General features: G+C 43.2%; 1 protein-coding gene across 1 annotated transcript in view; it reads right to left on the reverse strand.

Annotated features, from left to right (window-relative positions):
• Positions 1 to 1,810: 1,810 nt before the first annotated feature.
• LOC124606319 (transient receptor potential cation channel protein painless-like) overlaps positions 1,811 to 22,684 on the reverse strand; it is a 56,434-nt gene continuing 35,560 nt past the window's right edge. The window contains exons 3-5 of the mRNA XM_047138301.1: positions 16,089 to 16,370; positions 9,401 to 9,757; positions 1,811 to 4,642 (exon numbers count right to left, since the gene is read on the reverse strand). Coding sequence (XP_046994257.1) covers positions 2,269 to 4,642; positions 9,401 to 9,757; positions 16,089 to 16,370 — 3,013 coding nt within the window. The 3' untranslated portion in view covers positions 1,811 to 2,268. The remainder of the gene's footprint in view (positions 4,643 to 9,400; positions 9,758 to 16,088; positions 16,371 to 22,684) is intronic.

Below are 22,684 nucleotides of genomic sequence, written 5' to 3' on the forward strand. Positions count from 1 at the left end.
TGTTGATGCAAGAAATCTACTCCTAGGATCATGTCGTAGCCCTCGCTCATCCATGGTACTACTTCCATGCATGCATTAAATCGGACTTTCTCTATTCGAAAGTCAACTGTCACCGACCCCAAAGGCGTGACCTCCTTATCCCCCACTCCACACAACCTATAACGTGGTGGGTCAAACTTCCTTCGTCCCATTATATTCTTAGTAGCCACTGACAATTACGGCCCTGTGTCCAACAAAATATTAAACCTTTGTAGTTCCTACGGATCCCACCACTGAACATTCCACCTCTGCATACGTATTCGTAGCATTGAAATTAAACGGGAGCTCCCTTAGGCAGGTCTAGGCCCCCTCTGTCGTTTAACGCTTGTCCACCTCTCCTATCTCCACTTCTCCATCCTCCACGCAGCTGATTTCCACCCCTTTCTCTGTTCTTCGGTGACAGGGTACATTGCCTCTGCACGTGTCTCCCACGACAACACTTAAAACATTTTGTACCCGCTGCAAGTACTGTTTGCCTCTCTTGTACCCCTGTTGCCACGTCTATTTCCTCACATTGAATTGCCAGCTGAATGACCGAATACAAATCTTTAGGATTCCTTTCACGCACTTTCCGTGGCATATGAGCCGGTAACCCCCACAAAGATACATCAAGTGCCCTTTGCTCGTCCTCCTGCAACAGAACACTATTCGCTTCATCGCTCTGACCCAACTCGAAGGTATACTCATTAATTTCCCTTATCCTGTTCGCAAATTTCTCCACCGTCTCCCTCTGTCTCTTTGTCATTGTACTCTACCTCTCCCTAAAGTACCGAGCACTATTCTGTTTCTTGCACCTTTGTAAAAGCCCTTCCTTTAACTGCTTAAACTGTCCTGCCTTCCTTAAGGCCTCAGAACACCTTACATATGTTTTCGCTTCACCCGTTAATCTAATCTTGGCTACATGTAACAACTGTTCATCAGACCAGCCATTCATCGTAGCTGAAATTTCCAAGTCCTCCGCAAATGAACGCACATCCTCAGACGCCTTGCCAGAAAACGGAGTAATCAGACTCGCAGCAGCTGGATCAATCTCCGGCACCCGAGGCAACAACGGCTGATCAGATGCGGTTTCCCACTCACTTCTAGATGTTAATTCATTTCTCAATTGCGTAATGTCTGCTGTCAATTGTGCTACTTTTTCCAAGAAAATCCGCACCGCTTCTGATTCCGACACCTTGCCCTACTTACGTTCTGTCTGTATTTTAATTTAAAAAACCTACCTGTTACCAACTGTTCGTCTAAAATTGAGCCGTATGTTTGTGACTATTACAGCGCCATCATCACAAAGCGAAAAAAGTGGTCCAACTAAAACATTCATATTTGTTTATGTACTACACGAATATGTAATAAAAAATGAGGGTTGCTGTTTAAAAAAAACGCAGTTGATATCCGTTTGGCCTATGGTAGCGCCATCTAGCGGGCCAACCATAGCGCCATCTCGCTTCCCCCTTCGAGCTAGACAAGTTTCGATCTTTGTAGTTTTTTCGTTTGGCGCTTATTTTGTGAGATATTTGGCCCGGTCGCGATCAATAGACCACCCTGTATGTGCAGTCTTTCTGGAGAATAATAACTGGACAGGCATAGCTAATGAACTAAATGTAAATGGTACTCAAAGTTACAGTGGTCTCTTTCATAGTACTATCAGATTTACACTTGTGAATTAAATTCCTAGTTTGAAACTTAAAAGCGAATAATCTATACTAAAGACAATAAAACACTCAGTTATAGAGAAATTTCACTTTATTATTTGATCATGTCTACTAACCTCTGATTCTTCAGTTACATAACGTACAAATCCAGCACATTTTGCTTGCTTTTTACTGTCTAACTGTTCTCTGGGAATGACGTTGCTCGTATGTAGAAAGTGTAGTTCAACCAAGTGAGTTTGTACTGAGCAACGTGGGCATCACTGTGTAATTGGAGAGAAAGAGATGAAGTTAATCGACTATTCTGGGCAGATGAGAAATGGGACAAAGTATTTTGAGGTTTACGTTTATTTTCCTCTCCAGGGAAGAAAGATGCACAAGGATTACTGGCCCGTAAGTAATATTACGGAAGATTATCATTTCCTCTTACGAACTTTCTTCCGTTGGCTGGGTTCACAAAGGTCGCCAGTTTATACATCTTATACATCATGAAACTCTTGATGTCGTAGTCTAGTTTCCTATGCTGTTCCAGAAGGACGCTAGGCATTAACAAGTAATATGTCTAGACGCACTCAGAGAGATTTTACAGACGTTTTGGCTTCTTCGCATTTTCCAGCTCCACTTTGTAGTTTTCCATCTGCATCTGAACAATTTTCAACTGTTCGACGAGTTTATGGAGTTGTTCGAAGCCCTCTTTCTCTGACAATATCGGCCGTTCTGCCAGTAGTTGCTTGGCTTCTTCTATCAGACTCATGTCTATCGTGCCGGACACAGGTGTGTTTCTTTTTTCACCGCTCAGCTCACTTACCAGTTTACCAAATTGTCCTTTGTTAGGCCAGACTTCCAGCCGCGTTTTTTCTGATCCTTTTTGGAAGAGCCACACTTTTCTCAATCGATCATAGAGAAACTTGAGTTTCAGTGCTTTAGTGATCTCGTAGTGACGTGATGCAATTTTTTCCATTTCGTAGAGACAGTCGATCTGTGACTTCAGGCTGAGTATCTCGGCGTTTTCTCTTATCTTTTGTTCATCAGATACCGCGAGTGCTGTCAGCAGATTTAAAAGAACGATTGGTAGAAAGAACATGAAAAGAGTGACAACGAAGCATGCAAGGACGACGTCTAAATTGAGAGTGATGTCTGGGGCCATGTCTCCAGCCATCATATTGACTATTTTGAATAAAGCGAACAGGGGGTGGGAGAAGTAATGTACAGTGTCGACCGTCGTGTCGTTGCTGGGAATTGTAGTTCTGTCTGAGGAGAATACCACGTAGAAAGAGAACGAGAATCCTAAGATGATCAAAGAAAATATGGTGAAGAAGTAAGTATAATTTCGCAAAACTGTTCTGAACATCTCGACATACATTGCGTGTCTTTGGAAACGGCCACAAAGCCATAACAGTTCAAACCACGAGAGAATTATCGTTAGGGTTGTCCACCACATACCAATGCCATTCTGGGGAGTGAAAATTAGGGTGAATACTGTGCCAGAGAGCATTAACATATCTTTGTAGTTTTGAACGTTTCTGAAGTACGATTTCGGGTGAAACATTTGAAAGATTTCTCTTACTGCGATTGGTACCAAGCTAACATACGTTAACACATTCAAGACGATCCATGCAGTGGTGCCGCGCTTCTCCGTGTTACTATACTGCACCCATATGAATGAACTAAAGGCAAGCACGTATGTGAAGTACAAGATGAAGTTCAGCCTCAATAGCCACGTTATTCGCTTATACTTCAAGTGTAGGAATGCTTTGATTACTGGGTGGTGTAGAACTTCTTCATGTTCTTCTGAGTGGCTTAAGAAACGCAGGAAACGCATTTCAGAATACAAGCGACGTGTTGGGGCACCTATGCGTTTCTCAGACTCAAGAAGCGCTTTCTCTGGATCTTTAGTGTCCCTGTGAAATATTTTAGCAAATGGCGGAGGAACTGATGACCTGACATCGGTGAGCAGCAGACTGAAGTCGAATTTTATGACGTACTGGAGATGAGTCGGCAAGCAGTTGTCGGTAGAACTGAGACTGTTGTTGAGTAGCGCATCGACGTTCGCAGCACTGAGCGGATACTCGCCAAAGGAGCTCTTTGCTCTCATATTGGCACCGCGGTTTAGGAGTTCAACAACCGTATTCAGATCGGCGTTCCTGGACGCGAAATGCAGCGCTGTGTACCCTCGGACGTTGCTGGCGTTGACGTCGGTCCTTTCTGTCTGTAGCAGCAGTGTTATAATTTTTTTAGCGACGCTGTCTTTTCCTTTAGACGCTATAAACGAGGCCATCACCAGGGGCGGGCTAGCGTGCTTGTCGGAGACGCCGATACAGTTGGGGTCAGCACCCTTATCGAGCAAAGCTTTGACCACCTCGCACTGTCCTCTGATAACAGCGAATTGCAGTAGTGTGTACTGCCCGCTCTTGTTATCCAAAATCTCTCTCCCCTCTTCGCCTAGCTCGTCGATGTCTTTTATGAATGATTCGTAGTCACCAATGACCAGGAGATCGAAATAGCGCTGCCACGGGGAAGTTTGCTGTGAAATCAGCATGGATCGTTTCTGGCGGACAAGGAGAGGCGGCGACCGTCGAGAACACGCCTCCTCCAGCATTTGGCGCACCTGGAGATCGGCGGCCACGTCTGCCGGTTTGTGGCCCTCTGCGTCAGGGACTGCCGGGTGCAGGTCACGCCTCTCCAGCAGCTGACGCAGGCAGTCGACGCCGTCGTCGGTGGGTGCGGCGAGCGCTGCATAGTGCAGCACGGTGCGACCGCGCGCGTCCACTTTGCCGGCCTCCAGGTCGCTACGCGCCAGCAGTCTCTCGACGCAGTCCAGCTCCGCCGCCTCCACGGCCAGCATCAGCGGCGTTACGCCATCACGGTCTTGCGCGTTGATGTCCACCGACTCGTCTTCCAGAAGGCAGTCCAGAACGGCCACGTTCCCCTCTTCTGCTGCCACATGGAGAGCCGTTCTGTTTAGAGAAGAAAAACATTTTTAGGTCTTCCTAAGAATCTGAGAGCTATACGATTCATAGTGGATATTAAATCTTCCGATAAACATGTGAGAGTAGAAGTCTCTTGGATAGGCGCGTTATAATTAGCTTATAACAGCTTTGCCAAGGCGACAGCGTCTATTGCTGATGCAGCGGTCGTACAGCTCTACACGTATACAATGCTATGTCTTCCTACACTTATTGTGTCGTGTAACTCGTGTACAGCCTGGAGGACGAGAGCAAGGAGGAAAGTGGCGTTGCAGTTATTGATTGTGTGAGGTTGGAGTTACCGATTGTATGGGCCTATGTTGTGGCGCAACTAGGGTGTGGCAGCCGGCACACTGTACTACCGTCTTTCCCGTGTGTGTGCAGTTTCAGGACAGGCGAAGAAAATAAAGAAGGGCAAAAGTGTAGGGACAGAGGGAGGGCGAAGTATGGGGAAGAAGAAGAGGAAGGATTCTTTCTTCGTTTCTTTCTTTTGCTTGTGGCTTTTCCCGCAGTGACACGGGGTCGGCATGGTTAATCGGAATTGGTAAGGTTAATTTAAGGGGCGGCCGGATGCCCTTCCTGCTGCCACCCCATACCCCCCGGGACGGAATTAGTGTACCTCAACTGTCTGCGTCTAGTGTAATCCATGGAATAGTGTGAATGTGTTCAGATGTCTGTGAGCCGTGTAACTGAGGCGGAACGTGGGGACCAGCCCGATATTAACCTAGGGGATGTGGAAAACGCCTAAAAACCACATTCAGGCTGGCCGGCACTCTGGCCTCCGTCGTGAATCCACCGGGCGGATTCAATCCGGGGCCAGCGCGCCTACCCGAGTCCAGGAAGCAGCGCATTAGCGCTCTCGGCCAACCTAGCGAGGTCAAAAAGAGGAAGGATTGAGGGGCTATAGTATGGGATGAAGTGAAGGTATATGAATGTAAGTCGTGAGGCGATTCGGCTTGGACTGTCATGAGCAATATTTCCATAACAACTACCTCCCAGTTGCTGCGAGACGTTTCTTTCTTGCTTCCGACTACTACATGGAGCCATTGTCGTTATGCCTGGTGAGTCAAAGCAACGGTAGTCTGAAGAGCATACTTTGCGTTTGTTGTTTTATGCTTGCTACGGCTTTATATTGAATGGCAAACGATGCGTCTTTGGACTTCGTGTTGATCCATGTTTTGAATTGTATTATACAAAAAACGAATTATTGAGATGTTTATCTTCGCCTTAATTGTAAATTCATGTTGATCTAAAAAAAGGAATGAACTGTATAAGCAGCGATGAGGATTAAAATAAATGTGGAGATGGTCACAGGGTGAAAAGAGATTCTACATCACTCTCTTTAAGTAACTACTTAATCTGTTTTTCGGTGTAAAAGCATCCATTTCAGAATTCAAAACATCTCATTTCACTCGAGGTACGAAATCTTCATCAGAGTCTGCAAATGTCAAGATCGTACTCTGCTTTTTGTTAATGAGCATACAGTCTGAGTGGATAGATGACAAAAAATTAAATCCATCCGAAACTTGTAGGCACCATCATCACAAACTGTCGGGACCGGATTACTGCAAGCTCGGTTGAGATCTAAAGTTACCAGGTGTCGTTTACCAGAAAACAGATACTAGCGTGATTTATAGCCAGAGTCACCTGGGACAGTAAGTGGCATTCTGTAGTGTTCAGCGATGATTCTCACCTCTGTTTCTAGTAGGCAGATCGACTCCATCGTCTTTGTAGACGACTTGCTGCAAGGTTACAGGAACCAACGTTTCTAAAGACCCATATGTTTCTAACTCATGCAATGAAAATTTGGGGAGATATTTGATACGACGAGAGGACTGATGTGATAGCTGTTGAAGGGAGACTGAATGCTGGCCAGTATATGGCAACAAAGGTAAACCCTGTGGTCATACCATTCATGACCACGTTACCGAACGGCACATTCCAGCAGAATCATTCAAGACCCAACACTGCGTTTCACACGATAGACGCCTTGAGGAATGTAGAGATCGCTGACTGGCCTCTATGATCGCTTGAGTTTTAGCTGTAGAACGGTAGAGCGCGTTTGGGATGCGACAGGAAGATGATACCTTCATACCAGCCCTCAGCAAGCACTCTTCATGAAAGGACAGTATGGCAAGAAAATCCTCAATACGTCATTTGTGGGCTGTTTGCTTTGATGCCACAACGAAAAAAATCTGTTCGTACTTGTGGGCGTTACGCCTCATACTGAGGTTGGTGATGATGATCAGTCCAAATGGAGCGGAAGTTTAATCATTTAATACTGGTTACATCATGAACGTCTCCATGTTAGTTAGATGTAAGTTCGATAAATATCGAACTGGAGATTCATGGTGTAACACCGTCTCGTCAGTGTACGTCCTTAAGCGGCGTGTCAGTTCTTCAACAAGTTGGGGCAGTACGAAGTTTGGAAGCCATGTAGAGAAACCTGTGGCAATTTAATGCATGGAATCCGTCCGTGGGGCGATCTAGGGTAATGCGATTGCAATATACCGCTCGATAAATGAAGTGTTAAAAGTCCGATCCGATACGGCCTTAATATGTTAAGAACACTAAGGGCAGCGTATACTTCAATAAGGAGCTAAGACATTTCATTTCAGAAGGCATCAAGGTTATCACGAGGAGCCCCACGGCGTGATGAGCCGGGACAAACGAGAGTTGAAAAAGGGAAGATCGATAAAATGCAAATAGGTGTCAAATAGGCACCAGAGAAACAATTTCTGAATTTCAGCTTAGAACAGGAAGAATGAGGAGAAGTCAGGTTGTCTGTACTGCAGTCGCAGACGAAGAAAAAACACTCGACAGTATTGGATGGAATAACATGTTTGAAATCATGATCAGCATGGGAATAGCGTTCATAAACGGGAGTAATAAAAATAAGAGACCGAAAAAGATCGCACTTTTATAACAAAGTATGTGTGTTCTGGTCACGGCACTTCATAGACGAGCCGTTTATAGTGGAGTAAGTAATATAGAAAAATCTCCACTAATAAAAGGATCAGATACAATTTCAAGAGAAATTTGACGTCGGTGGGCTCCTAGTCTTGGGAAGCATCGTGATAGACTGCCCTACGTAGCTCCATGTCTTCGCCAGTGATTGGATGAATACTTTTAACGCCCAGCAATACGTGCAGTCACATACGTGACTTTCCATAGCTGTTTTCGGTCGAAACATCTTTTTTATGGGCAACAGTGTCCACGTGTATAATATTGCTCCGACAGACGAATTTCTCGAAGGTAAGGAATATTGACAGGCTAGCGAGGCAGTTGAATTCGGATTCTGTAAAATATGTTTCTCACTTATTTGTTTGCTGTTGCGGTTTTATTACTCTTTTTCTAAAAAATAGGTAATTTCGATATTAGAACTTTTCTAAGCATGTGCCTCGTGCTAAATATCTTGAAATTCCGCTTAAGTCCAGTCTATATTATTTTCAACAAGCTCTTCGGGAAAAATTCCTTGATGTGTCTAATTTAATATGCCTATGTAATATAGAATTGACCACTAGATGTCACGAGAAGAAGAATTGTCAATATAAAAAGAGCCAGAGAGTATGTGGGTTGGCCGGGAGAGTTCAGTAAGTTCGAATGTGGTCTAGTCGTTGGCTGTCGCCTGAGTGAAATATCCATCAGGGACATTTCGACCATTCGAAAGCGTCCCAAGATGATTGTGAAGAGAAAATTTGGAAGAATGATAAGACGAGGCAGAGCACATGATTTGACAGACAGGGACTTCCGAGCATTACGGAGGGTGACTGTAGAATATCGCACGAAACTGGCGGAAGAAATCACTCGTGAGTTCCAAAGTGCTACCAACAGCCCAGTCAGAGCAAAGGCAATGTGTTGGAAGTTAAAAAGAATGGTATACAATGTTCGAACAGCTCCTCATAAGTCACACTTCTGTAGTCATTGCTATGCGACGCTTGAGGTTAGCCAAAGAGCGGCGCCACTGGACAGCGAATGACTGGAAACTAATGATTTGGAAAGATTAATCGCGTTGTACCCTGTTGAAACCCGATGGAATGGTTTTGGTTTGGTGAATGCTTGGAGAACATTATCTGCCACACGTGTAGTACCGTCAGTGAAGTAGGGAGGAGTTAGTGTTAGAATATGGGGTATTTTTCGTGTTTAGGGTGTGGTCCCCTTATTGCACTTAAGAAAACGCTAAATGCAGAAGGCTATGAACAAATTTTACACTATCAAATACTGCATACAGTAGAGGAACAGTTCGAAGACAATGACTGTATCAACAAACAATGTACCCTGTCATAAAGTGGAGTCTGTGACCAATGGTTTGTGGACAATAACATTTTATGAAATTTATTAGCCTGCTCAGAGTCTCGACATGAACCCAACGGAACCTTTTGGATGAGTCACAACATCGACTTCGCTCCAGAACTCAACGTCCGACATCACTAACTTCTTGGTTTCGACTCCTTAGGAAGAATGGGCTGCCATTCCTCCACAGTCATTCAAATAACTCACTCAGATTGTCTTTTAGAAGAGTTCAAACCGTCATAAATATGAAGGGTTGATACAGTCCGTGTTAATGTCTTCTAATTGGTATCTGGATACTTTTGCTCAGATGGCGGAAATCTATGTAAATATCCTACAAGAGGTAGACCAACCAGACTGTATTATACTGTCACAAGAAGGTGCGGTACAGACAGAAAATTGTAGCTTGCGGGGGTGATTCCTGATGTCGTTACGGGGCAACAATAGACAGTGGAGTACCTGTGAGTCTTAAGGTTGATGGCGTTGGGATCGGCGCCAGCGGCAAGTGTAACGCGCACGAAGTCTGGCGTGGAACGGTGAGTGGGCAGTCGGCAGGCGGCTTCCAACAGGCGCATGCCCAGGGGCTCGTCCAGCCAAAGGTTGGCGTCGAACCCCCATGCGGCAGCTGCCACCAACAGCTGTCTGCAGCGCGCCGACTCGCCCTCACTCAGCGCAGACAGCAGCTCTTCCACCGCGTCGTCTTGTGGCAGCCCTGCACCTGGGAGGCTAACGTCCGGGAACACCTTCTGAGCGAGCTGGCGAGCTGTGTGCCCACCTGGAGTCGCCTTGTCCAGGTCCAGTGTCCGACCAGCCTCTCTGCAAACACACGTACCTATTGTCTTAAATATTTCATATTCGCTGAGTGTAATGTCGCTCGCACAAGGAGAAAACAAACACAGTGAATGAACTGATGTGTTAAGCTCACTGGACAGAATATTAATCATCCCTTTACAAGAGCACGCTGGTCGCTTTGGAGCCCTGTAGGTGATGTAGAACTAGTACTAGGCGTTCACTCTAGTGACGTGATGCCAGTGAAGTAATATACATGGTCCAGTCACATTAATGTGACCACAACCAATGTTCAAAGTCAACGTGCAATAGTCACCTCAGACGGCAGATGGCAGCACTAGCAGTTGAAGGTGTATAAAACATGTATGGGAGATGCAGGAAACAATGCAGCTGTTGTTAAATGTGGAAATTGAGTGTATCTGACGTCCAATAGCACATGATCATTGACTTTTGGGGCAAGGGTTAAATCATTTCCGAAACGGCTAAGTTTGTTAACTCTTTGTGTGTTCCTGTGATTAAAGTATACCCCTGAATTACAAAATGACGCTATTCAAAGCCGGCGCTGAGGCAACAGCGATGCACCACAGGTGACAGGGATGAAAGACAGCTGTGAAGATGTGTACGGGCGAATAGACGTACAACTGTTGGGCAAATGACAGACCAGATGAAGCAAGGGGCTACCAACAATGTCTCCTCAACGAACATTCAGCGAACGTTACTTTGTATGGGTCCCTGCAACAGGTGCCTTGTTCATGCACCTATGGTGACTGCTCGTCGTCAGCGACGAAGTCTGCAATTTGCACACCAGTACCGCAACTTGACGTCCACCGAGTGGTAACAGGAGGCCTTTCCAGATCAGTGTTGTTTTATGCTCCATTGGCGTGAAAGATCTGAAAGAAGACATTCTCACAACAATTGTTGGAAGGGACCAGACAGGAGGAGGGAGTCTTAAAGTCTGGGGAATGTTTTCATGGCATTCCCTCGGTAATCTCGTCATTCTAGAAGCACAGTGGATCAACAGAAATATGCATCTATCCTTGAGGGCCATGTACATCCCCACATGCAGTTGGCTTTACCTTGGCGCGATGGCGAATGCAACGTTTCACACAGCTCACAGTGTGTGTGCGCGCTTCAAAGAGCACTGGGGTGAGATTACCGTACTCTCTTCACCACTAAGCTTCCCGAATTTAAACCCATTCGAGAATCTATGGGACCATCTCGATTGCGCTGTTCGTGGCATGGATTCTCAACAGAAAAAACGAGCGCAGCTGGTCACGGCATTGGAGTCATCGTAGCTCCACGTCCCTGTCAGTGCCTGCCAGAACCGCACTGACTCCTCTCCTGCACGTCTCGCAGCGGTACCCGCTGAAAAAGGTGGTTATTCCATTTACGTGATTGGACAGTACGTATGTGCGAGTCAGATGTCGGGAATCAGCACAATTAGATGGGTGGAAGTGGAGGCAAGTCATAGTGGCAGAAAGGAGCTAAAGTCATTGTAAGTACCCCCGCGCCACACTGTAAATGAAGTCGCCATCTTTATTGGTGTATGGATGAAGAGCGCCCAATGTGTACACAAGGAAAGGGGTACCAGACACAGCCATGAAATTCGATGTAGAATAGTGTTAGTGAAAAGATCGTAACTGACAGCGACCGAAGATAAGTGCCACGCCTTGTCAATGATAATCGATTTGATACGTAACAGGAATAGCTGCTGTCAGTGAATGTAGATCCATATCAAACAGTTTCCCAGCTAACACTGTGAAGAGAACTGTGGGCAGAGGAAATCTGGAGTCGGTACCTAGTAAAAGACCGTTACCCATAGTGGCTCATTGGAGGCTTGTAGAATGGGCTGACGAGAAGAGTTGCCTTGCCCCTTTAAAATAATGCAAGTCTTAGAGTGGACTGACAGCCAAATGAGGCATTTGACGCGCAGGACGTAACTAATAGGTGGTTAACTGATATTTTAGGGCGGTTTTTCGTACCTTGAGTTGGGCTCGCTCATTCTGGTTACCCTGCCAAAAGACATCAGCGACATGGTGGCCGGAAATAATGATACAGTTAAGTCTGTCGATAACGACTTGTTTGGACCAACATGAATTCATCTAGAACAGAGGTAAGATAGTATACATATTGTGAGAGATGCACGTGTTGAAGTGCACAGAAGTGTTGGTACATCAAATCAGGAAACTTTATTCTTCCATACCAACTGCACGTCTTGTGGATGCGTGTGATAGTTGTAAAATGGCTCCTGAGACAACATATATAATTAGTGAGCAACGTACTAAGACGGACTCCGTGACCCGAGGTCATCAAATAATGGTAAATAGATGTAAAGGTAACAAATTCTAAGGCTTCTATTGCAGGAAATTTGCTATCAAATAGTTACTCGACATCGAAACAGAGCTTGAAGTGTACTTCCCACGTTGAAGTTCTGCATTAAATCAAAAAATTGTCTGCTGTATCTTACGGATTGAAATAATGTCATCATTAACATATTTCCGTGATTTTAACCATGAAACAGGACTGTTAAATAGTGAATCCACAGACCTTTCAGTCTACGCTCGGTAGGTTAAAGTCACCAACAACTAATAATGCATGACCCGAGCATTTCCGCGATATTGACCATACATGTGAGAAATTAGGGTTCGTACTTTTAGTAGTTTTCCCATCACTCTATTTGCTAGTGGAACACGAGAGAAAATGACTAGTAGTGGTACAGAGAACCCTCCGCCATGCACTGTACAATGGTGTGCAGAATACGTATGCTGATGTAGAAGTAGATTAGGAGATAACTACTCTATGGAATCTCTAAATTTCAATACGAAATTTGAAAGTATTCAGTGTTTTGAGCCAGATACTTTTTGATTCTCATCAAGACTTGCACTTTATGAGTTAAAGTTTTTCGTTGTCACTATTTTTAATTTCGAACCCATCTAAATAACACGTTACAAGGATTTATTAGTGTCACCCTCTTCATAGAACTACAACTTAGACGTGTCAAACATTGGTCGGAAGTAGTGCTAAACTATAATCAGAATGCAACACCAGAATCTTACGGTGGTTCCAAAATATTTCAGAGAACAAGGAAATGCCTTAGGTACGAGTGTTTGTTTTCATATAAGGTATTTCTTGTGTTTGTCTTTTCTGCTGTTGCAGACTTGACAGAAAAACATAGTAACACCAAATTATAATACCTGAATGGGAAGCCAGTCGCTGAAACCGAATGCATACGACCCAAATACCAAGCAACAATCAATCTAATGGAGGAATAGTTCATCAACTCGACTGAAGAAAGCAAAACAGGTGAGAAACAACGTGATAACAATAAGTTTTCGATGAAAACGGTTTCTCCCATCATGAGGTTTTTCTCCGCGGTAACAAAATTAACAACTACTCATTTTTTCTTTCAAATGCTAAAATGACTGCGTCAGCTCTGTGGTAAACACGGAATGCAGTGTGGGGATAACGCTTCTGGTCACACAATGTTGAAGGTGAGGGAGTTGTTTAAGTTAAGAAAATACCATTTGAAGGTTGGTAAACTTTTAGTTCTGCAGAAATAAATGGCTTCAGTGAGTCATTGTGTGGACTTGATCATTGCCGTGGTATTTCTTCTATACAGAAAATTCAACAATTGCACCTACCGAAAATTTGACGTATGTTTATATCAACGTACTGTCAGTTGTTACAGTAATTGTTATTTATCATGAAACATCCTGTTGAGCTATTTTTTCTGCTATGGAGTCAGTGATAAACGCACAGAACAACAATTTAGTCATTCCTTGGAGAGATCACGCTAATGCTGTGTGACATCGCCTCTAGCTTTGATAAGGATCTCAGTGCGGCGACAGCGAGAGTCCAAAAATTCATTTAGGAATGCCATATCCACTTGAAGCCGTTCATTAATAATGGCAGCCGAAGTGTGAGCATGACGAGTGTTACGTTCCAACCACAATTTCTATGGGAGTTAGGTTGGGTGATTTAGCAGACCAACTGAGGCACGGTAGAGTACTTGAGTGCTCTTTGAACATGAATATATATGCGTGCAGCCCTGTGAACATAGCAGTTGTCAATCAAATCGCACACTACGTCTCTGTCAAGACCAGCGATGGAGGACCAGCTGATCATCTACAGCATTCCAAAGCGACCAGTATGCTCTTTTTATAGAGATGGCTAATACTTTGTCATGTAAGCACAAAATTATCCAATATCAGCAAAATAACGTGTAGTATTGTGAAGGAACAAGCGTGCTAGTAACGTGATAATCACCGGGCTTTCTTCCCCCACATTTTCTGGAGCTTGCTTGTGAATGGAGCGCGGGCGCACCTGTCAACTATAGTGCAATATCACGTCATTTAAAATTATTGTTCCTTAATATCTATATAAAACAGTTGTGTAATTTGTTCAGATGTATAGAAATGTAGGGTATTCTAATTTTGGCGCCAGCTGAGTTAATATTTTATGGAAAAGTCAAGTTCTTTTGCAACACTGAATTACACCAAAATACAAAAGCTACAAGTCTTCGTAGGAGAAAACATCCTTTTGACAATCTTTAAGTATTTTGTGTTTTTGTAATGAAAAACTAGAAAACTTTAGACATTATCAACCATTTTAACTTATCTTATAGTTAGAAGTTTCAGCAAAATTTTTATCACGTATTATGATAACGCTTCACCTGTTTTTATGTTTTTCAATGTACATAGAGTTTTGAATCGACACTTTCGGGGGGGGGGGGAGGAGGAGTCTGCAGTGTTACTATATGAAAAATTATAGTTTTCGTGTTTATGAGAGCAGAGGATACTATTTAACTCTGTCGTAAGAGGAAAAACTGACTATAATATGTAAAAATTTGGCGCTAACTTAAATTCACAACCAGGACGCTAAGAGTCTTGCTTAGACTCCAATTCACACTGCGAGAAACTTGAGTGTTTCTAGAATGAAATTTTCACTCTACAGCGGAGTGTACGCTGATATGAAACTTCCTAGCAGATTAAAACTGTGTGCCGGACCGAGACTCGAACTCGGGACCTTTGCCTTTCGCGGGCAAGTGCTCTACCATCTGAGCTACCGAAGCACGACTCACGGCCGGTCCACACAGCTGTACTTCTGCCAGTATCTCGTCTCCTACCTTCCAAACTTCACAGAAGCTCTCCTGCGAACCTTGCAGAACTAGCACTCCCGGAAGAAAGGATACTGCGGAGACTTGGCTTAGCCACTGCTTGGGGGATGTTTCTAGAATGAAATTTTCACTCTACAGCGGAGTGTGCGCTGATATGAAACTTCCTGGCAGATTAAAACTGTGTGCCGGATCGAGACTCGAACTCGGGACCTTCGCCTTTCGCGGGCAAGTGGAAGGTAGGAGACGAGGTACTGGCGGAATTAAAGCCGTGAGGACGGGGCGTGAGTCGAGCTTCGGTAGAGCGCTTGCCCGCGAAAGGCAAAGGTCCCGAGTTCGAGTCTCGGTCCGGCACACAGTTTTAATCTGCCAGGAAGTTTCAACTTGAGTGTCCTCTCGGACGTCCACGCACACAAACCATACTCAATTCGTTCTGGAGACGTCAAAGAGTTCATGTCGAGTGATGTTCCTGTCTCTACTAGACTGCGTGAAGTTGTTACACAAATTATAATCGTGCACCTTGAATGACCGCTCTCAGTAAACGTAATTTTGTGAACAGAACAATGCGAATGGTTATATTAATGCTTACAAAACTGGCTCTTTTGATTGAAATGTTTATAATAAGATGAAAGCGACTTGCTGATTTACATATCTCATATTACGTAAAAGTTTTTGTGCGCCGCCTGCATAAAATATGGCGTGGTGAGTGCAATAAAACTAACAGGCCAATAATTATTTCAGTCACAAGAAGCAAACATTGAAATATTCTCGGACTTTCAAATCGGAAACGAGCCGGTTGCAGCTTGTTTGTATCGTAAAAGAGCTTGCTTACAGTGTTAATTTTGAAGATTAAATATAGTTCAGTTTTATTAAATTCAGCCTTACCTTATTTCTCGAAAAGCGTACCTCACTATCCTCTGTCATATTTCAGACAATGTTTCTAAGCAAACAGACCCGAGATGACAACAAGTGGACTGAAGATTACAGATAATCGTTTAGAGAATTTTTAGGTTATCTGTTTCAGTGATATGCAATTCTTGTCATGGCGGCAAATAAAGTTTAGGTAGCGGTGAGTGAATATTAAGTAGAATTATGTGCGTAAAAGAAATTGGATGTGGTTAGGATGTGCATCTACTGAATATATTTGACTTTCAATCTCCTGAACAAACAGGAAAAACTTTGCCGACGCCACCCCCACAGTATAGTAGTGTATGCGCGTGCACTGCTTGAAGGCGTGGTGAGTACCGGCACTTGTCGAGGATGGCAGTGAAGGCGAGTCGGTTTTTGTAGTGGGCTGCAGCGTGCGCGGCCGTGAAGCCGCGGCTGTCGACGCCGTTGACGTGGAAGTCCGGGAGCGCCATCAGCAGCTCCACGCACCGGCGGTAGCCCTCGGCGCGCTCTGCCTCGCAGGAGTCGTGGAAGTGCTCGGCCACGAGGTGCAGCGCCGTGCGCTCAGCCGCGTCGGTCGCGTTAACGCGCGTCTTGCTGTGTCCGAGCAGCGCCTCCAGAGAGTCTGCCTGTCCGTGTCTGAAGACAGTAACCGGCCGCAAAAAAAAAAAGAATTACACAGAGTGACGTAAAATACCTATGAAAGGAGAGAAGATTTTAGTGACTGGGCGGAAATCACGAAGGGAGTCCAACAAGGTTTAATTTGGGGCGCACTTCTGTCACTTATGTGCTGCCCGACAAAAAATTGAAACAATTGGAAGCGGAAGAGGAAAGGAAATGAAACTTCAGGGGTTGAGATAGTATATGATGTTAATTCAGCAACAAACTCGAGTCAAATTTACAATGCGGACCACATGATGAAGCGGCAAATACGTAACAGGGAAATGCAAGGCGCGAAGGTTATAGCTTAAAGCTTACCAACACTCGCGCAGAGCCTATGGAAGAAAGTCATTGCGTTCCATTACAACGATATCATCCAAAACTAGGCGAAACTTACAGTGGGCAATATCCAATGGATTTACCGCAACCTGAAAGACTGGCACGTGAAATGATCGGGAACAGAAGTGGCGAGGACTCTCGAATTTCGTACGGTACCATGACGAGGTACGATAACGATCATTTCCTCACTGTAAGGAACTTTCAGCATTTCCGTGAAGGAAACTCACGGCATCCACGAACCTTCATTGATCAATTTAGAGTAGGACTACCAAAATATTGGACATTAGCACACAAAATCGACTTTATAAGTGTCCAACCGTCTGGAACAGTAATAGAAACGATGCAAAACGTAGCAGCTACGTGTAGATCATATGAAGATTTCAGAGATAAGTTTCTCTCACGCTATTGGTCGATTGAAGTGCAAAATACAGTGACCTATAAACTACTATAAAATCCATACTTCGAGAATTCCGGAGAGAAGAGCCCTGTAAAATTTTTCGAAGCAGTAGCCGAGAAAAACCAATGTTTGCATGTGCCATGCAGCGATGGAGAATTGATCAAATTGTGTACCATGAAGCCGCCACTAAAATACCAAGTCATTGGTAGGGCGTGGAGACAATGACGTTGAAGCCTTCAAAGGAATTTTGAGAGAATTAGAATTCATATTCTCGGGAGATGAGGCAAGAAAAAAGCAAATCCGCATGAGAACGTGAATGAAAGACCGCGAAATGCGCCGGAGACCGCACGAAGCAATGTAAGCTATTATTAACCGCGTGATAACTTCGCACAGAGAAGTGGCAATAGATTCCAACAAACGAAAGGTTATGGGTACAGAACAAGTAATGGCAACGGTTATCGACCCAGGAATGGCAATAATTATTACAGAGAGAATGACGGTAATCGCAGGCCGACAAATTACCAGTAACAAAAACCGTATCACCCAGTCGAACAAAGACAGGAAAGACCGAAAGAAGACCTGGAGATAAGACCACCAAACCTCAATAAACATTCGAACTGACGAGAGAGTGGCGAAGTCAAGGAGAACAGCGCACCTACCCATGCAAGCAGCAACAACGTAACGAAAGAAATATGTACCCTATCACGAGAGGTGTAAGATCAACAAACAGAAACCGAAAAAAGTCGAGATACGGCAAACATCAGGTTGGACAGGAATTAGTTGGGAGGATTTCGCAAAAAAACGGACTACCGCAACAAAATGAAGCAGACAGAACCGAAGTCCAGTCAAAAGGCAAAGTAATTAGCATTGCACAGTTATTTAGTAGTGAAACTAGGGAGAGACGATTCCAAGAGGATAACGTAGCGTCGAGAGATATAAATATTTTGTCACGACAGGTAATAAATCAGGAAATAGGATCGCAGGGATCAAAACGAAGGCAGGATATCAAGAACATCATGCTGGGGAGAAATTAATTGGGACGATACCGACGAAGAAATCGAACTGCCAGAGGCAGGCACAATGTGAAAAGAGAACAGGGACAATGTAATTAGTACTGCACAGTTATTTGAGGTTAAGACCAGGGAAAACGAACTCAAGAGAATAATGCGCAGTCGACGGAAGTTGAACATAAATTACAATTGGGCACAGGTCCCAGGTTACAGAGATATAATAAGGGCACTTAGATGCAGTTATTTGGGAGTTTCGGCGAAGAAAGAAGAGGCAGATGTAGTTGAGTTGAGGGAAGACGAAGTTAAATGTGAAGAAGAAGTTGTAGAACCGAGAGAGAGATAGTGGTCGAGGAATACCCGACAGAAGGTTCGAATTCATAGGTAAAAATCTTCAAATGACTCACATGTGATTCAATAGAGGATGCTTTAATGCAGGGAGATGAGGAAGAACAGACCAAACCGGTCGAGATGCAACCAACTGTGGAGGCCACTGTAGCAAAAATCCCAATTAATGTAGTCATAGACAGTCGAAGCGAGCCAACCGCGATTTCGGAGAACTTATTTAGCCAATGCAATGCTAATGAAGAATTACCGATTTTGAAAACGAAGAAGATTGAAATGAAGGGTCCCACCAAAAATCATGCTGCGAATGTCAACAAACAAACAAGATTAACTCTTTCGCACCAAGGTCAAAAGATCGAAACCAATTTCGTTATCAAACAGAAATTATCGATGGATTTGATAATAGCAGTGAGTTTTTTGAATGAAAGACGAGCTGTGATAGACATGGGAAAGGGTAGCGTGACGTTTGGGAGCATTACACTTTTCTATGAGCAAAGGCTGAAATTATAAGAAATACCAGTACTGAATAACCATTAAGAATGACGTTAGACAAGAACGAGGACGAACCAGAACGATAAGTACGAAGGGGGGAATCACCTCATGTAACTAGAGAACACCTGTTAGAAATCGGCGAGAAAATACTAGAGGTAAAAGACGTTCTGCATGAAAGTAAAAGGGAATTAGAAAATATTTTGTAGGATAAGGTAGAGGTGTTTTTACCCAAACCAGGCAGTATTAAACTCTTCCAATACAAATTTGAAGTCAAGGAACACAAACCATTTAGAGTATCACCTTATACAATGCTGTTAAGTTACAGGGATAGAGTATTTAGGGATATATCCAAAATGTTAGACGATGACTTCAGTGAACCAGCCTCCTCAACATATAATAGCCATCTCCATATTGTGAATAAAAAAGATGGCAGTATCAGGCTAGTGCTTGAGTCCTGATAGATAAACGCCATCATTATCACAGAGACAGATGGTCCTGAAATGTTAGAAGTGCTAATTCAAAATTTTCATAGCGCAAAGGTTTTCTCGTCCACTGACTTACGTCCTAGCTTCTGGCAGACTGAACTGGCGCCTGAATATGTACAGCATTTATCGTTTTTGGCTGATGTTACCAATTTAAATGATTACCATTTGGCCTGAATATATCATCAGCAGCATTCATTAGGGGGTTTAACACCAGACCGAGTCGTGAAATCTTACAGAAAATCATGTTTTATGTTGATGATGTCATTATGGCAGAACCCTCATAGGAGCAGCACAACAACACACTAAGCCAAGGTCATAATGTAACAGTCAACATAACAAAGTCCAAATTTGGAATGCTAGAAGTTAAATTCTTAGGACATACAGCATCAGAAAAGGGAGTGATGCCAGACGTATCTAAATTAATAGCAATTAAAGAATTATGCACCCCATATAATAAAAAGACTAAGGGGATTTTTAGGGCTTTTAAAAATAATATGGATTGACACTCGTGCAACACCACACCCAAGTGCACTTTCTGGAAAAAATACGACATGTGTATGGGATGAGCAAGATAATGAAGAATTTTTAAAACTGAAAAATGCATTAGCAACAGCACCAGTACTAGTTCACCCTGACTTGACACAAAATTTTTTTATGGCCACAGACAGTGCGAAAACAGGGTCAGGAATTGTTTTGTTCCAGGAATACGAACAGGAAAGGCAGATGAATTACAATATAATTGCATTTGCCAGTCGAGTAATCACAAAAAGTGAGAAAAATTATTCGATCAGAGAGTTGGAAGCGTTGACCGTTGTTTGGGGCTTCCAGCGTTTTAGATATTTCCTGTTCAGAAAAAAAACAAAAAGATTCACAGACCACAAGGCTTTAGAGTTACTATTATCCACCAGATTAACTCATGGAAGTCTAGCTAGGTGGATGATAACTTTAGAAGAGTTTTATTTCAGAATCACATACATTGCAGGACCAGCCAATATATTAACAGATGCCTTATCACGATGTCCACAGGGAGCATCTAAGAGTATAGGTTTGAAAGTGGAAGAAGTTAAAAAATGGTTCAAATGGCTCTGAGCACTATGAGACTTAACATCTGAGGTCATCAGTCCCCTAGACTTAGAACTACTTAAACCTAACGAACCTAAGGACATCACACACATCCATGCCCGAGGCAGGGTTCGAACCTGCGACCATAGCGGTCACGCGGTTCCAAACTGAAGCGCCTAGAACCGCTCGGCCACACCGGCCGGCAAAGTGGAAGAAGATCAGTACACAATGTATTACATAAAAAACGTACTCTTCGAATACTACATAATACTGCATTGTGAAATATAGGTAAAAAAAGGACAAAGATCCAGATGTACTCAAGATCAAACAAAAATGGAAAAGCAGAGATTTCCCAGAGATCAGGCAACATTATCTCCTGAAAAATAATATCTTATTTTTTTCAGACGAAATATTGCCACCAGCGAATGGTTAGTTTGTATCCCAGCTGAAATAATTAATAAATGCATATGGTACATGCACTTGAGTAATGGCCACTTTGGACCGAAAAATGCTTCCTAAAACTAAAAAAAAAAACAAAGCGCTCTGCTGTTATGGAAAGACGAATAGGGAAAGTTTTATTAAAGTGCAAAAAATGCATGTCACTATTAAGACCAAACCACCTATGTTTCCAATAATCCCTGACAGTTTAAGACAGATAGCGGCAACAGATTTAATGGGACCTCTTCCACGCACAAAGAAGAGCTACACTTTCCTCTTTGTGGTACTGAAATTAACTTTAAAATGCCACTTTAACGCCTGTAAACCGGGCAACAGCATTTACAATAAGCAAAGCATTCAAACAGTATTTTCTCGAAGTTGGCAGGCTGGAATGAATCCTTTCAGATAACAGACCACAATACAAATGAGCACAATGACAGAACATGTTGAAACAGTACAAAATTAAACTTACTTTTACATCAAAGTATAAACACAGTGCAAATCCAGTGGAACAGTCAATGAAAGACGTAGGTACTTGATATCGATTGTATGCCAGCAAAAAACATAACACTTGGAATGTATACTGAGAGATTTCCAAGATATTATAAACCAAATGCCCAACATCATATCCTACTTCCACCCATCACAGTACTTAAAAACAGTTAAGCTTTTGATAAAACCAAAGAAACAATAAGATTTCCCATGGTACCATGCAGACAACACAAACAGACTACAGCCACAACATTAACAGACATTAAAAGGGCATCCATAAAAAGAAAGGAAAGGGAGGATAAGACAGCAGTGAAAGGGACATTCACAGTAGGGCAGAAGGTGTTTGTGAAAACTCACCATTTTTCCAGTAAACACAAACAAATGAGCCATAAGCTTTTTGCTGCATACAAAGGACCTGTAGTAACAACTAGGATTGCTCACAACAGCGTCATAGAACTAATGAATCCAAATACAGGCAAAATTTTGGGACCTCATCATGTAGGTATATTAAAAGATATTTTGCATAATCACTTATAGATATCAGTAAATAATATCAAAGAAACCGTCAAGTATGTTTCAGATATGACGTGATCAAGAGTCTGAAGAAAATAAGAGACAGAGGAGGAAAAATGAGAAGTAGCTTAAATTTTTATATGTAACAACTAATAATGACGTGTAGAGTTTGCAAAGGTGAAACAGATCTAATAGTGTGATATACTAACATGAACATAAGAAGTCTCATTAGCTTAAGATATCAGGAACAAATTGGAACTTTATAGAGAAACTAGAATTGTGACACAATGGTAGGACGTCGAACCACGTAAAGAATTTCTTAAGAGATGTAAATAGGCATAAGGTATATTATAAGGAAAGATTTTTGTACTCAGACCTCCTGCAAGAAACAATCATCAACTTCCCACGATGATACGGCAGACAACAACTGAAAATGTATATCAGACATGAATGGACGAGATCAACGATTTTCTACGATGTTGAGGCGCTGTCAAGGGCATGAGAAGGAGGGCGATTTGTAACCAAAGCAACCCTTGCACCCAACTGCGGTAGCAACCTTGCCGTGATAAAGAAAGTACAAAGAGGGTGGATGAGTAACAGAAGATCGACGTTGGGTCCAGGCCTTGCAAAAATTCACTTTCACTGATTCTAGAGTCGGAAGGACTACAGGGAACGAGGGGACACAAAAAAAAGAAACAGCAACCAGCGTGCAGAGTAAAAAAC

The sequence above is a fragment of the Schistocerca americana genome, chromosome 3 (assembly GCF_021461395.2).
Source record: "Schistocerca americana isolate TAMUIC-IGC-003095 chromosome 3, iqSchAmer2.1, whole genome shotgun sequence".
In the NCBI taxonomy this organism is placed as follows: Eukaryota; Metazoa; Arthropoda; class Insecta; order Orthoptera; family Acrididae; genus Schistocerca; species Schistocerca americana.